Source organism: Leptosomus discolor, chromosome 1 (genome assembly GCF_034619465.1).
Source record: "Leptosomus discolor isolate bLepDis1 chromosome 1, bLepDis1.hap2, whole genome shotgun sequence".
Lineage (NCBI taxonomy): Eukaryota > Metazoa > Chordata > Aves > Leptosomiformes > Leptosomidae > Leptosomus > Leptosomus discolor.
In genome coordinates, this window is record NC_141391.1 from 177,122,182 (window position 1) to 177,137,154 (window position 14,973).

General features: G+C 43.2%; 1 protein-coding gene across 1 annotated transcript; it reads left to right on the forward strand.

The window, feature by feature from the left end:
* The first annotated feature begins 1,995 nt into the window (after positions 1-1,995).
* On the forward strand, positions 1,996-9,988 carry CCDC107 (coiled-coil domain containing 107). The gene is made up of 6 exons (XM_086471624.1): positions 1,996-2,164; positions 5,082-5,287; positions 6,372-6,438; positions 7,706-7,796; positions 8,891-9,000; positions 9,609-9,988. The coding sequence occupies exons 1-6, from the start codon at positions 1,996-1,998 to the stop codon at positions 9,875-9,877; spliced, it is 912 nt and encodes a 303-aa protein (XP_086327750.1). The 3' UTR covers positions 9,878-9,988.
* Positions 9,989-14,973: the final 4,985 nt, after the last annotated feature.

The following is a 14,973-nucleotide window of genomic DNA, read 5'->3' on the forward strand; positions in this document are numbered from 1 at the left end:
TACTTAAGTATACGTTATGTTCAAAAATACATTTATTTGCCCATGACCTTGCAGTCCTCGCCAAAGCTGCATCCCAAGTCTGCAAAACATGAAAGGTGAGATACTTGTGCAATGTTAAGTTACAATCAAATCTTAATCAGATAAAACCAGTCAGGCAATAAAGTTCAGAGAGATATAACACACTGGAGTTTCCAAAAGAAGTATTTTCCCTTATTTAGGCAAGTACTCACGTTTTATTTTCATTGACTTTTCCTGCTGCAGTGCAGAAATATGAACTGATTTCATTAGACAAGTTTTTCCCCCTTCACTGTTGAAAATTTACTTTGTAAGAGCACTTGCTAGCAACTGAAAAGATGTTTGAAATACACTTTTATCTTCAGATAAGAAATTACTGTCACACGAATTAAACATGAAACTTTTGTTGCTGTTGAACACATCATTAAGAATTTTTATTAGGTATACAAAAATTAATTCAAAGTAAAAATGCACAGCTACTGTAGACTCAGATGTACAAATATTTTAGGTATTTTTAAGAGAGCCTCCAGAAATAAATCTTACTTCTCCTACAGTAAACATTGAAGCATTTTACACAGACAGCTTCATGTTTGGCCAGTAACTCATTCTGTTACCTCTTACTTCTTCGCAGACTGTCACCGTTAACACAACTTCTGATTCCTGAACATGAGCAATCTTTGGTATTTGTCTTCCAGTCACGGTTCTTCTACCATTAAAGTACCTAGTTTTATGTCTTATGTAGAAGATCCTGCATTTTATTACCTAGGTTTATTGGTGTTCATACATTTTAGTTACTGTTAGTCTCTATGTGGATCTTACACCAACTCCACTGGCAGCCAATACTGTTTTCTCTCTAAGGCCTTTAGCTTTTTCTAACCATATTTCTACATGCATACCTTTACGCACATTTTTTCCTAATATTCCTATTCCCGAAGAGTACAACTGGATGCAGGGTGTTTCACAAGCTTCTTCACTTCCAAGGTTATACACCCTTACCTGCCATTCTGGCTTCAAGCCCACCCAAGCAAACAGCATTCTTTGCCATCACCATCTGAGTATGCCGATGTTCCCAAGCCTTCCTCAGGTCACCAATCCTTTAGCTGCTCATTGCTCAAGACATTTTCCTCTTGTGGTACAAAGTGGACTAAACATTAAACGTCCACTTTTTCAGCACCTTCTTCAGCGTTGTTTGACCCTTTCCAGCAAAAATTTTCGAGTGCAATTTGTTTTGGTTACAACAAGCAAAGATTCTTCCTCGCCACTAGAAATGCTCTGCAGCCCTAGTATTCCAGTTCACATCCTTGCTTTTGTCGGGAGTGCCTAATTCTTCTGGATCAGTCCTGCTGCTAAACCATTGTTTCTTCCTAAGGAGAAATTCCTTGCGCTGAAATGTGAAACATCTTCAGCCGGCCTGCGCACTGCATCCTCACACTGCACACCTGTTGGTTCCAGACTCACCTGCCTACAGCTGACTCCACTCAGTACAGTATTTCCTATCAAATAAACGTGATGATACGTGAACACAAACTCGTAATGCCACGCTGGTCGCCTTGCCCAGGGAGCCACCTGCACACCCCCAGACCTGTCCCTACCATGTACTACATGTTGCTGGTGGCTGGCTGGACCTCGGCATGCAGGTGACTGTGTTGTTGAGGAAGGCCCTGTCTGTCACTCTCAGCAAGGTGGGCAACTGCCCGGCTGTGGCCCTCAGCCCCAGCCACAGGGCCAGCACCGCCGCCCACACCCTCATGGCCGCAGCTGCCAGAGTCCCACGCAAAGCCCTGGCGCAGAGGGATCCAAATGGAGTCCAGCGTGTGTCCCTCCCCCCGCCTCTTCCAGAATCTTCGCCACGGAACCGCCCGCCGAGCCCTGGAGCGGCGTGTGGCGAGGAGCCCGCCGGGGGGCGCTGTGTCGCCGGGCGGGGAGCGGCAGCCGGGCGGGCGCCTCTCCGTGGCGGCGGCTCGTTGGCAGGCGGCGGCCATGGTGCTGTCGGCGGTGCAGCAGGTGGTGGTCTCGGTGGTGCTGGTGCTCTGCGTCTTCGTCGTCATGCCCAGGATGTTCGGGGGAGGAGGGGGCGGGCGGGCCGGCCGGTCTCCGCGGGGCGGCAAGGCCAGCCCCGGCCGTTACGATCCCCGGCAGCACCGCAGAGGTAGGAGCCGTGGCGGTGCCCGGGGCCGCGCCGCGGTTGGCGTTCCGGGCGGGGGCTGCTCGGGGCCGGCCTGTGGCTCGGGCGGGCTCGAGGGGAGCCCCCGGGAACGGAGAGGGCTGGTGCTTCGGCGCTGGGTGTTTCACGGGGCCTGTGGAGGGGGAGGCCTTGTCAGGCGGTTCCCAGCTGGCGTGTGTGCTCCTCGCCATAACCTTCCACACACCCCCTCCCCCGCCACCCCTCCCCCTTTTATGTTCTGCTTTTCTAGTTCATTCCTGTATGCGTTTTTGTCTGGGTTGCTTTAAGAAAATTACTTTTAAATGCAGGTAACACACTGTTACTGGAAACGTATCTTATCGGGGCAATTTAATGAATAATTCCTGCAGGGGCACCGTTAGTTACTTTTAACAGAGGAGTAGCTGTGAGGTGTCGGAGAGAGGAAAAAAATCACTGCGCATGTTAGGATTGCAATAAGGAAGCCAAGTGTTACTGTTGGTAGACATTAGCACAGAATCGTCTGAGATTTGTCAGGTAGTGTGCTGGAAAGAGTCCCAAGATGCTTGATTAGAAAAAATATCCCTGAACAGACTAGAGAGCTTACTGTTCGTTAAAGCTTGAGTGGTGTAAATGTATGTTCAGCTATGTCAGGGTACGTCAGCTGAGGATTTAGCTCAAGGTCCAAAGGTCCACTTTAGTTTTGGAAAACAACAAAAAGCCCGCTTTCTGGAGGTAGCCCCGTGATTCATTGATGATGCTTTCCAAGGCATTGTAAACCAAGAGATAGCTAGTTACTGTGATCTTCCAAATTATGTGTCTGTGTTTTTCCCTCGGAGTACCTTTCTAAGGCAGAAAAAGCAAGGATTGAGCTGCTATCATATTCTTCCCAGCTGATATTGAACTTACTGTGCTTCATAAGCTCTAGCCTGGCCTGTTTTGCTTGATTACATTTAATTTTCATGGTAGCTGCCGTTTCCTATAGATCAAATTCTTTTAAAACCGGACCTTAAAAAAGCACAACACTTTATATGCCTCTGATTCTACTGATGTGTTGATTCAGCACTGCATAACATAAATTTCAGGCAGATCTGCTGTTCTCACCTGTCTGGGTTCTTCTTTTCTCCTGTTTGTCCAGTAACTCCCTTGCTGTTTCTTCTGTGGGATAAACTTGGTGCAGGACACTGGACTCCATTAAATGAATTCCTCTGTGCCAGGAAGGTGTTGTTTCCCTTGACCACGTTCTTGTTTGTGTGACTTGTGGAAAGTTTTTCATCTGTGCTATTAGGTATTTTAGTAAATCTCCTCATTTACATTAAAAACAAATAGAACTGAATGTCAGGAAAGAAGAGCGAGCACAAACTTAAAACTAGTAATCAATGGGAAACATTCTGAAAGGAGGAAAACTGTATGTGAGATAAAACGTGATTTCCAGATTAGCTAGTGGTGTTTTAGTAACTCTAAACCTGCTTGTATTGAAAGAAGAATGTCTGCTTGAACTTGCATTAAATTATTGAGGTAGCTTGAGTTATGTTGTTTAATTGTGTTTATTTGTGTAACTGGCCAGTTCTGTTTCAAGTTCCAGTGAGCAAACATAGAGATAAAAGGTCTACTCCAAATGTGCCTGTTGCAAACTGATCAGATACATGTGGAAGAACTTGCAGTTATGCCTGGTACGACTTGACTGCAGAGTTGATAGTAAGTGTTGCTACAGTCAGGGTCATTCCTGGAAGTCTGAAAAGTTTTCTGGGTATCTCATTTTAGACAATTTAAAAACACTGTGCAAGATCTCTTGCCACGAAGCACCAGCTTGGGTTAGCAGAATTGGATTCCTTTTTCTCTTGTATTTGGAAGAAGCTGTAGCCAGCGAGGAAGGGAGTTGTAATTTACATTAATTTGTTTCTCTGTCTCATGTTTCTGGAAATTCTTGAAATGCCACTGTTTCAGTATTAATTGACAAGGAGTCATTTGCATAATGGTCTTTTGTTTGGGATTGTTATTAGAAAGTGCATCTTGTTTTACCCATACTCAGTTCTGATAAATTATGGCAAAGTAAAAGTTCAGAGGGATTTGAAAGTATAAGTCTAGGCAGTCAGTTGAGACATCAGTGTAAAACTTCACAACCCCTCAATCACCTGCTGTCTCTCACTGCCAAGCATCTCCATTGTTTAGCTGATAGCACTGTTCCTCATGTGCATGTCCCATAAGCCCCAGATTTAACTACCAAATAACCAAATTCCTAAGTCGAGCAATGACACTGGCTGTTCTTTCATCTGCTCCCTGTTCTGGCAGGCAAATTACATGTAAAAATACTTCACATTTCCAAGGTTGCATCTCTTTGCTATCGTGTAATTTTTTAGTCTTAAATATTTGATTTGCAGAGGTACAGCACTTCTAAGCTTGTGGGAGTATTCATGTAACGCTGGATTTACTGTCAAAATTATGGAAGCAGCAACACAGCATGTGTATTTCAACAAAACTTTTTTTTTTTCCTTGGGACTAGACAATTCAGGTTGTACTTAACTGTCTTTGTTACAGGGGAAAAAAAATTTCTAACTGTTCTCAGCTTCTCTGAGTATGCTTTAATATCAAGAGTTAGTTGTTCATTGTTAATCTACCTTTCTGTGGTTTGCTGTGGGTTTGCCAATGTTGCTATGATGACTTAAAACTTGTGTCTTAAAGAAAACATAGTTTGAGAGTCTTTGCTACCCAGATTTAGCTTTGCATTCTATTCATGAAAGAGTGATTTTTTTTAAATTTTTTTTTAGCTTTATTGGGATGCAGGGCTGACCACAGCACCTTAGAAGAGTGATAAACAAGTATGGTCACACAAGAAGAGAACAACTTAATTGCAGTTGTGAAACTAATTGGACTCTTTAATTTCCTTTCTAACTTTGTCTTCTTTCTCTCAATTTAATTTTTTAAGGTGGTGCTCAGACAGTTCATCAACTTCCCCTGAATCCAGACAGTTCTGACAGTAATACTTACCAGAGTTTTCAGCAGATGAGAAATGCAATGGAAAAAGAGATTAAAAGTGAGAAAACAAGAGGAAATGGTAGAGAGTTAGCATTCACCCTCATGCCTTTGTATGCTCTTGGAGTGGGCGTGTTTGCAGCATACAAATTTCTGAAGGTAAGCCGTAAAAAAAGCATTAAATTATTGAAAATAGAAGGAAATGTAACTGGGTGTCATCCCTCTGTGTGTGTGTGTGTGTCCCCAGTTCTGGGCTCCTGTATGTGGCTGTCCAAAAGCCGTTTCCTGCTCAGTTTAACTTTGAATGTGAGCTCCAAAGTTAAAATTTTAGCCTTTCTCGTTCTTCGTTATGAAGGCTTCTGACTTACCTTTTTTTAGACACTTAAAGAAATAAGAATCTTACACCCTGCCCTCAAATAAGAATCTGAGAACCTAAACAGTGCTGTTACCTGAAGCTGTAATTTAAGCCCGTCAGTATTTCACTTCCTTTTCGTTCTTCAGAATGAGATTAAGTATGGGAAGGAGGTGGACAATTTCTGCAGAATAGTAATCTTAGAAGATTAGTGATTAGATAGAATAGTGAGTAGACTCGACCTTTTATTTGGGCTTCTCATTTGGTCCTGCAGCTGCAACATTTTATCCATGAAATGTGATACCTTTTCTACCGTGTAAGTTAAAAAAGGAGAATGATTGTTTTTAAAAACAGTCTTGGTATGTATTATTTATAGTAAGAGATGTTGCAGCACTTGCAATGCTGAGTGCACCTGGAATATTGTTTCTTGCCTTAGGGAAAAAAAAACCTTAAACTTGACAGGACTGGAGACAGCATCTTCAAATAGTCAGTTTCATATCATCTCCTATATGAGAAAAATACCACAGCTTAGCAAAATGAATCTAGATGGTGATCAGTTTGGTTTTAAATATAAATTTAATTAGGTTGTAAATAAGATTTAAACATCATTAAAGCAATATTTTGTGTGTTACAACTCTACTCTTGAGCTTGTTGGGATTGAAATGTAAATATTTTTTGCTTTCTTTCACAGCTTTTGTCAGTCATGTTGTCATTGCTTAAAATCAGAAGTGTTAGTTTAAGATAGGAAGAAGGTATGGCAAAAAAAAAATTCATTAGTGGAAACCACATTTTTGTGATTGCGATTTACTTTCAGTAAATTTCTAAATGCATTTTTATTTTTTAATACACAAATAGCGATGAAGTCTTTTAACATGATTGTATTTATTAAAGATGAAGTCACATGAAGAAAGTCTCTCCAAAAAGGAAAAAAGTACAGAAGACAAGGCAAAGGAAACAGGTAAGATACCCGTTCAGAATGCATATGTTCACCAAAAATGCTTATTTTGTGCTGGAACAAAGCTACATATTCTTGTTGATGCAGCCTAGGTAAACGAGAACAGTGTTTTAAGTTACTTAACTGCAGTTAGGAACTAAAAAAGCCCACTTTGTTATTCTTTGTATTTTAAACACTTCTAAGAGGTTTGTTTGAAAGCTCCAGATGGTAATATTCTTTAAAACAGCTGTAGTAATATATAGTATGATTCTCTGCTTTTCAGTGTCTGGTGATTTTCTCACTTAAGACCTGTTCAGTTTTCTCTAGGAATAGGATGTTTAAGTAGAATATAATAATCTTTAAATGAATAGGGTATTTAAAAAGGATATAATGATTTGCTTTAGAATTGAACTGTATTGATAGTGGAACAGTATGGATAAACAATTATAGACTGTTGAATTTCTAGGCCAAATTAGAGACCTGTCAAAAACATTAACTGCTTCACATTCACATCACAGAATAAGTGATACTTTTTTTTTTTCATGATACAGACTACTCTTGACTGTCTGATTCAGTCTGTTCTGCACATGCCAAGAAGTGGGCTTTCCTTTGGAGAAAAACTTAATGGCACATCAAAGTTGAGCTGTTTTCATACTTTTTTTGCCCCTTGTACAGACACATTTTTAGTTAATTAAACAACTAGCAGCCTCTTTTGGTGTCCCTGTACACCAGATCTGTAATTAGGTTCAGCGATGATTTGCTACGCTGCCTGCTCACCATCCTTGTGTGTTGCATTCTTCTTTCTTCAGAGTTTTATTGTATTTTAAGAGGAGTTACTCCTCTCAACTCTAGTGCATTAAGTGTTGAATATTATCTGCAAGGTGCGAGTGGGCAAATTCATGACAGTATATTAAGTGTAAATACACTGCTTGTACCTCAGGAAGTCTTGGAACTGCGTGGGTTTTGAGGCTGGGAAGGCGAGAGCCACATTCTCACTCAGTTTCTACTAAGGTGTCCTCTCTTTGAACGCTATTGCAGACAGGTTATTGTATGAGAAGGACTTCTGGTCACACATAGTAAGGCTTCTGTTCTTACCGCCACCACTCCCTCTACATAATCTAGAATTTTATAGAGAAAAAAGTTCCTGTTTTTTAATCTGCCCAATCAAAAATGTAAATTAATCTTTTTGGTATTGTGAACACATTTCTTATGATGTTTTTTTCTCTCCTTCCTTCCCCACTCTCCTCCTCCCTTTGCCTCCCTCCTTTTTTTTTCTTTTGTTTTTTATTAGAGCATCAGCTTTTAGAACTAGAGCGGCATCTAGCACAGACAGAGAAAATGTTAAATTCTTTATTGACTCAGTTGGATCCACTGTCAAACTGGTGAGTGTTTCTAAAACATCTCAGTATTGTGTTCTGTAAATTGAAATTCTCCAAAATGTTAACAAAGAGTTCTTAAAATGTTCATTATATATAGGTAGGGAACAGTGTTTAAGAATCTTTTTTGATGACTTTACTGTTTCTATAGCCTTTTGCAGGTAATAATTCTTCTGCAATTTGCGATCTTTTCTACAGACACCTCCTGTCCCTTGTTGCAAAAGCTCAGACTTACGATCATGTTACTGTAGCTTAACGAGTTAAACTTTAATGTTGACTAATACTGAAAAGGTACTTAAGCTCAGTAGCATTCGAAAGCCCTTTTGGGAATTAGATTTCTGGTGGCAGAAAGAGTTTCTTGCTTTTGATTATAATTACAAGGCAAAAGTAGTTATCAAGGAAGAGCAGCTTAATTTTGTGTTTCGAAATGAACCTGTTAAGTGATTGTGGAAACAATTCTCTGTTGTAGCGTAAGAAGGGCATAAGTAAAACAACCTGCTTGTAGTTTGAGAGATGTTCTTTCCTTAAGAAGCTAGGGCCTTACCTATCTACTGGAAATAAAAATATCCATGCAGTCCATTTTGTATAGACTTGACATCCTTCATAAAGCCTAGTTTAAAACATGCAGAATTTCACAATTGTTCCCTTAGTGTACTTTTGACCTTAATATGTGCTGAAACTATTAAGCAGTAAATTCACTAACCAGTTTGCCAAACAAATTTCCAGTAGTGATGGGGAGGAGAGAGGGTAAAGAAAATCTGAAATAGATGAGAAAAGCCTCTAAACTGTAAAGTTCTGTATTAGGCATTGTTGTCCTAAAAATAAAATTACTTTGGATTATTGTGTCTTTCAGTAGTCATTACTCAAGCTTGGCCATTTGGGCTCCAGTGTCAGAATTCAGTGACTAAATTATTCGGTAGGTGTATGTGATGGGCTCCCCACTTCTGAAGAGACAGTTCTCTAAGAAAAGCTTGACCTAAACATGTTGCTAACTTATGGTATTTATCCACTTAAGGAAATACTGTGAGCTTATGCATTATCATCGAGCACTCGCTCACAAGGTAGACCTTTCAGCTGGTGACATCTGTCTTGTTTTCTAGTGTTAATGCTTTAGCCTGTGAGCAGAAAGATGAAATAATGACACAGCTCCAATCAATCAGACGACTGATGAAAGAAAGTGGATTGGATAAATCAGAAAACAAGATGAAAGGTACTTCAGTTTCCAGTAGGATAGATAACTAAGGAGTTTATATTTTAAAAGAATAAACAGATCTTACTATAAAAAATGTTCAGCTCCTGCATCTTAGGGGAAAGGTGTGTAGAGTTAATGTTATTCTGGAGGAGCGCCCTTCTTCTTGTTGGAGGTGTATCTACTTTCAACTTTTTGACACAGCATCATTATTTTTTTTAAGAATAGATGCTAAAAGACATTGAACCAGGATAGACCACGTAGCCACATTCTGCTTTGTTGAAACTGGGCTTCTCTAATATGAGCTCCTGAGCAGTCTGTTCGTATCGGACAACTTTAGTCTGAGGATTCCCAAACAGGAACCTCTGAGGCCATGGGTAACGCTTGCATAATGACATTAAAGAGCAAATTGTGTATTAGTTTCAACTGGAGACTTCCAAGAGGTCCATAGTAGTCCGAGAGAAATCTTAAATGTTAAGAACAGTTCACTAGAAGTTTTTGCATTAGTTGAGTCTTAGTAAAAGAAAGAAAACAAAAAAATACTCTATTTCTAAACTGGGCCTGAAATTTGGAGCCTTTCTAGTAATTTCTGCTTTTGGTTTGATTTTTTTTTTTCGGTGAATTCTAAGATGTCGGCCACATTTGTAATGAGAAACTTGAAGATCTCATTCAGTCATTTGCTGAACATTCTAAAGAAAGAGAAATAGGTCACAGAGAAGATGACAGTAATGACGATTTGCTTGAGGATGTTGATAATGATTACAAAATGGAAGAGCATGAATTATGTGATGAATGTGAAGTACATCAGTTTGAGCCAGATGTGGTAGAAGACCAAGAAATGATAAACAAAGATGCGATTGAATCAGAAGAGATGGGATTGAGGAGACGTAATAGATAGGAATGACACCTGCATATGTAAAACTTTCAAAACCTTATGAATTTTTTTTCTATAATGTTGTATGCACTTTAAACTGTTTTGAATGAAGTTATGTGCACTGCTATATGCTTTAAAAAGAGGCGTGAAATACTGCCTGTGCTTGTATCTGTGACAGTTCTGTATCTGACTTCAGTGGCAGCAGGATTTCACTCAGGATGTTTACATATTATTTTCTATTTATTTTTTTCCTATAAAAATATTTTCCTATAAAAATATTACTCTGTATATAATGCACTGTAATTATATCTGATGCTTCACTAAAATATTAGAATATCTTGCAATTAAAACTGTAAAGTATAGATGTTTCATAAATGTTTTGTTACTAGTAAGCATGGTGCCACTTGAACTGTGACTTTCTTGAATTCATTAAAGAGCATGCACTGATGAATTTAGCTCTTTGTGGAAAACTTTTCTTTAGGGGGGAATGAAAAGCAGTATGGTTTAAGTCTTAAGAGATACATTCATAGTCAAGTTTCTTCATTTGGAGAGAAATTTAGCCACAGACACCACTTTAAAATAATTTCATCAGGGTTTGATGAGGAATGATGTATAGTTTTGTATGTCAATTTAAACCTTAAGGCATTACTCTGAATCACTTAACTAATGTTGGATTGAGAACTGGCTAAAGGACAGAGCTCAGGAGGTTGTGATTAGCAGCGCTGAGTCCAGCTGGAGGCCTGTGACTAGCAGTGTTCCCCAGGGGTCAGTGCTGGTCCCGTCTTGTTCAACATGCTTGTCCACGACCTGGGTGAAGGGACGCAGTGCACCCTCAGCAAGTTTGCTGATGATACAAAACTGGGAGGAGTGGCTGATACACCACAGGTCTGTGCTGCCATTCAGTGAGACCTGGACAGGCTGGAGAGTTGGGCAGAGAGGAACCTAATGAGGTTCAATAAGGGCAAGTGTAGGGTCCTGCACCTGGGGAGGAATAACCCCAGGCACCAGTACAGGCTGGGGGTCGACCTGCTGGAGAGCAGCTCTGTGGAGAAGGACCTGGGAGTCCTGGTGGACAGCAAGTTACCCATGAGCCAGGAGTGCGCCCTTGTGGCCAAGAAGGCAAATGGCATCTAGGGGTGCATTGAGTGTGGCCAGCAGGTCAAGGGAGGTTCTCCTTTGCCCTGGTGAGGCCACATCTGGAGTACTGGGTCCAGTTCTGGACTCCCCAGTTTAAGAGGGACAAGGAACTACTGGAGAAAGTCCAGCAGAGGGCTACAAAGATGATTGGGGGACTGGAGCATCTCTCTTACAAGGAAAGGCTGAGACCTGGGGCTCTTCAGCCTGGAGAAGAGAAGACTAAGAGGGGACCTTATCAATGCTTAGAAATATCTAGAGGGTGGGTGTCAAGAGGATGTGGCCAGGCTTTTTCCAGTGGTGCCCAGAGACGGGACAAGGGGCAATGGGCATAAACTGGAACACAGGAAGTTCCATCTAAACATGAGGAAAAACTTCTTTACTCTGAGGGTGACAGAGCACTGGAACAGGCTGCCCGGGGAGGTTGTGGATTTTCCTTCCCTGCAGATACTCCAAAGCCACCTGGATGCAGTCCTGTGTAACCTGCTGTGGGTGAACCTGCTCTGGCAGGGGGGTTGGACTAGCTGATCTCCAGAGGTCCCTTCCAACCCCTGCCGTTCTGTGATTCTTCCCCAGCTGTCACTGATTAAACTCAGCAGCTGCCTAATAACTGTGTCAAACCCATTAGTACTATATCCCTATTTCATATTTATTTTAACGCAATAGAATCTGGCCTTTTGATTCATTGTAATACACTTTTTCTTAATCAGCAATAACAGATGTATTTCTGTCGTTCAAGAACTGCAGGGCTTGAGGCTTTATGTTTTCGATACATTATGCCAACTTGATAGTGGCTGGTTTAGGTCAGTGTTAAGAAAAGCATTTTCTTCCTTTGCCAGAATAATTTTTGTCCACACCTTTATTTTCTACTAATTATTTATTCACTTACCACACATGCCTATGGAACTGCCACCTTTTAATGACAGGAATTTAACATTAGAGGTAGGTCTGACAGTACGATCCTGTTAAATTTTCTGGTTTATAATTGCATAGCTTTTAAGTAGGCCAGTTATAATGCCTGAACTCTTTTGCCATCTTTTTTTTTTTTTTTCTTACAGGAAAATAACATGTGGGTTTGTTTTTATTGGGGAAATGTACTGTAGTTAAAGGGACCAAAACTATCACTGTGTCGCTCACTGAAACGGAATGAATTGTTCATTCTTGTGTAGAAACATGGTACCTCTTTGGTTCTAAAAACAGATCACAGAGGCTTGGAAGTAGCAGCATCCAGAAATACATCCTTAGCATCAGTGTATTAGTAGTTTTGCAGTGAGTGAGGTTTTGCTAACTTTGGAAAACTGGTTGACCAAAAAGCCAGAGTTTCTCAAGAGGTGGCAGATTTTTCCCCACGATGGAACAGATGAATCAGAATGGGTACTGGGACACAGTTTGATTTTTAGAAATAACTGACGTAGGTCTGATCATTCAGGACAACTGGGACTGTTCAAAGAATTCATAATTGCATAGAGGCTATCCTCTGAGGTGACTAATAAGCCTAAAGTGAACTAAAACTAATTTCAAAGCCTTTGACAAGAGGGGATGAAGGAATGGGAGCCAGGCGTGCTGCCCCGCCATGGCGTTTTCTGTTGGTGGCTCCATTGCTGGCTCCGCTGTCTGTGAGAGGTGCTGTGGGTGCAGGTCAGTGTCGCTGCCACTGTTGCTGGTAGAATCACAGAATCATTCAGGTTGGAAAAGACCTTTGAGATGATCAAGGCCAACCATCAACCCTACTCTACCAAGTACACCCCTAGACCGTATCTCCAAGCACCACATCTAAATGACCTTTAAACACATTAAGGGATGGTGACTCAACCACCGCCCTGGGCAGCCTATTCCAATGTCTGACAACCCTTTCAGTGAAAATTTTTTTCCTACTGTCTAGCCTAAACCCGCCATGGTGCAGCTTGAGTCCCTTCCCTCTTGTTCTATCATTAATTACCTGTGAGAAGAGACCAGCACCTACCTCTCTACAATGCCCTCTCAGGTAGTTGTAGAGAGCAATAAGGTCTCCCCTCAGCCTCCTTTTCTTAACACTAAACAGCCCCAGTTCCCTCAGCCGCTCTTCATAAGACTTATTCTCCAGGCCCTTCACCAGCTTTGTTGCCCTTCTCTGCACTCTCTCCAGCACCTCAATGTCTTTCTTGTATTGAAGTGCTCAAAACTGAACACGGTACTCGAGGTGTGGCCTCACCAGTGCTGAGTACGGGGGACAATCACCTCCCTGCTCCTGCTGGCCACACTATTCCTAATTCAGGCCAGGATGCCATTGGCTTTTTGGCCACCTGGGCACACTGCTGACTCTTCTTACCTGCAGGATTTCTCGGCCTTGGGCAGCGTTTGAACCACCGGTGCCGTGGCTTTCACGTTCACTTGTCTTCAGGCGCTGTTGCTACTTGAAGCTTTTGTCCATAAGGCTTTGAGCTACTTGGGGGCGATCGCTGTACCTCTGACCCAGGGCTACGGACGTTCACCGTGAGCCCTCTGGCTGCTGTTTTGACGTCTCTGGCTTCAGCCGCCTGGGTTTGCCGAGGACAGCAATCTGTGCAACGCCCGCCTGCCCGGCTTCCTACCGGGCGGCTGGGGGGGACTCGGGAGGGTCGGGGAACCCGCCCTCCCCGCTCGGCTGAGGTGGTGCCTTGCGAAGCCGCCGTGCGAAGCCGCCGTGCAAAGCCCGGCTCAGATTGGCCCCTCCGCGCTGCTGTACCCGCCAGGGCCCCGCGGCGGCCGGAGGCGGGGGCGGTGCGGCGGTGCGCGGGCAGGTAGGGCCGGGGCGGGGGACGCTCCGGCCCCTCGGGTGGCGGCCGGGCGGGGCTGGTGGCTACGAGGGCCGCGGCGGAGGGCGCTGGGCGGGCCGGGGCGGCGGGGCGCTGCTACCTTGGAGAGGCACAGAGGGCGGGCGGGCCCTTTCCGTCAGCCCTGCGCGGCCCGTCGGTGAGACCCCCCCCCCCGCCGGTGAGACCCCTCCGGGGCCCGGCCGGCGCCGCGCCCTGCGCTGTCGGGGCCCCCAGGCCTTTTCTGGGCACCTCCCGAGTGCCCTCCCGGGAAAATACGGCGTTTCCGTGGAGCCGTCTGAGCCCATAATGTTTGTTTCTCCCCTTGCAGCATTGTTGTTGGTGATAAGAGTTGCTTTGGCGTGTTAACGCTTAAATGCAACTTCGCTCTCGTCCCCCTGTACCTCCAGCTGGAGGACACTGCGTTTCAGTAAGAGGCCTGAGGCCCTCTGGAGGTAGGGGCTGCTTGTTCCCGTGCCCAGAGGAAGGGGCTGTGGCTGGAAGGCCGCCCTGTGGGCGAGGGGCTGTGGCCGTCTCGGAGGAGGCCTTGCAGCCGTGCTTCTGCTCGGTAAAGGAAAGGGTACTTGGGAGTTCAGACCGCCTCAGTAGGTAGAAACAGGGTCAGATTTTGTGGTTGGCCAGTTGAAAATGGAGTGTCTGGATTTTGGGAAGTAAATGATAGGCTTTTGGTTCAAAACTGGCTGGGTGGAAGGGGAAGCCAGCAGAGCAGGAGAGAGCGTGCTGTTAAAAGGTGGCTCTGGAGCTCCTGGAGGCCGGCTGTGCTCCAGGGAGGGCCCTTGTGTCTTCCTGAAAATACCTCGTCCCAGGGCATGGTGCAGTTGAGAACCAGGCAGGAGCTCTAAGAGAAGAGTGAAAAGTGTTTGATGTTATCCATGGATAGCAAACTGGTAATACTGGTATGAGAAGGTATCGAGAAATGTAAGGGAAAGAGGGAGTTAAACTTGAGCCAAAGATGCAAATTTGAACAGGAATCTGGTTAAGCATTAGTAAGGAAAGACTGAAATTAATAGGTGGTAAAAAAGGGAAGCCAGCAACGTTTCATAGCTTGCTGCAGACTGTACCCAAGTTGTTGGTGATAGACACATTCTTTTTAATGCAATGTTTTTTTGCAGAAGTACTTATATAAAAAATACTTTATTTTTTCAATAGCCCTTTTGTTTTTCAGTTTATTCTGAAAGCTGTCATTGAATTTGC

Bases quoted from the DNA above. Each gene is read 5' to 3' on its own strand.
- CCDC107 (XM_086471624.1), top strand. From the start codon at position 1,996: ATGGTGCTGTCGGCGGTGCAGCAGGTGGTGGTCTCGGTGGTGCTGGTG. The intron at 5,288-6,371 runs GTAAGCCGTAAA...TATTTATTAAAG, and splicing joins CAGCATACAAATTTCTGAAG to ATGAAGTCACATGAAGAAAG. The intron at 7,797-8,890 runs GTGAGTGTTTCT...CTTGTTTTCTAG, and splicing joins TTGGATCCACTGTCAAACTG to TGTTAATGCTTTAGCCTGTG.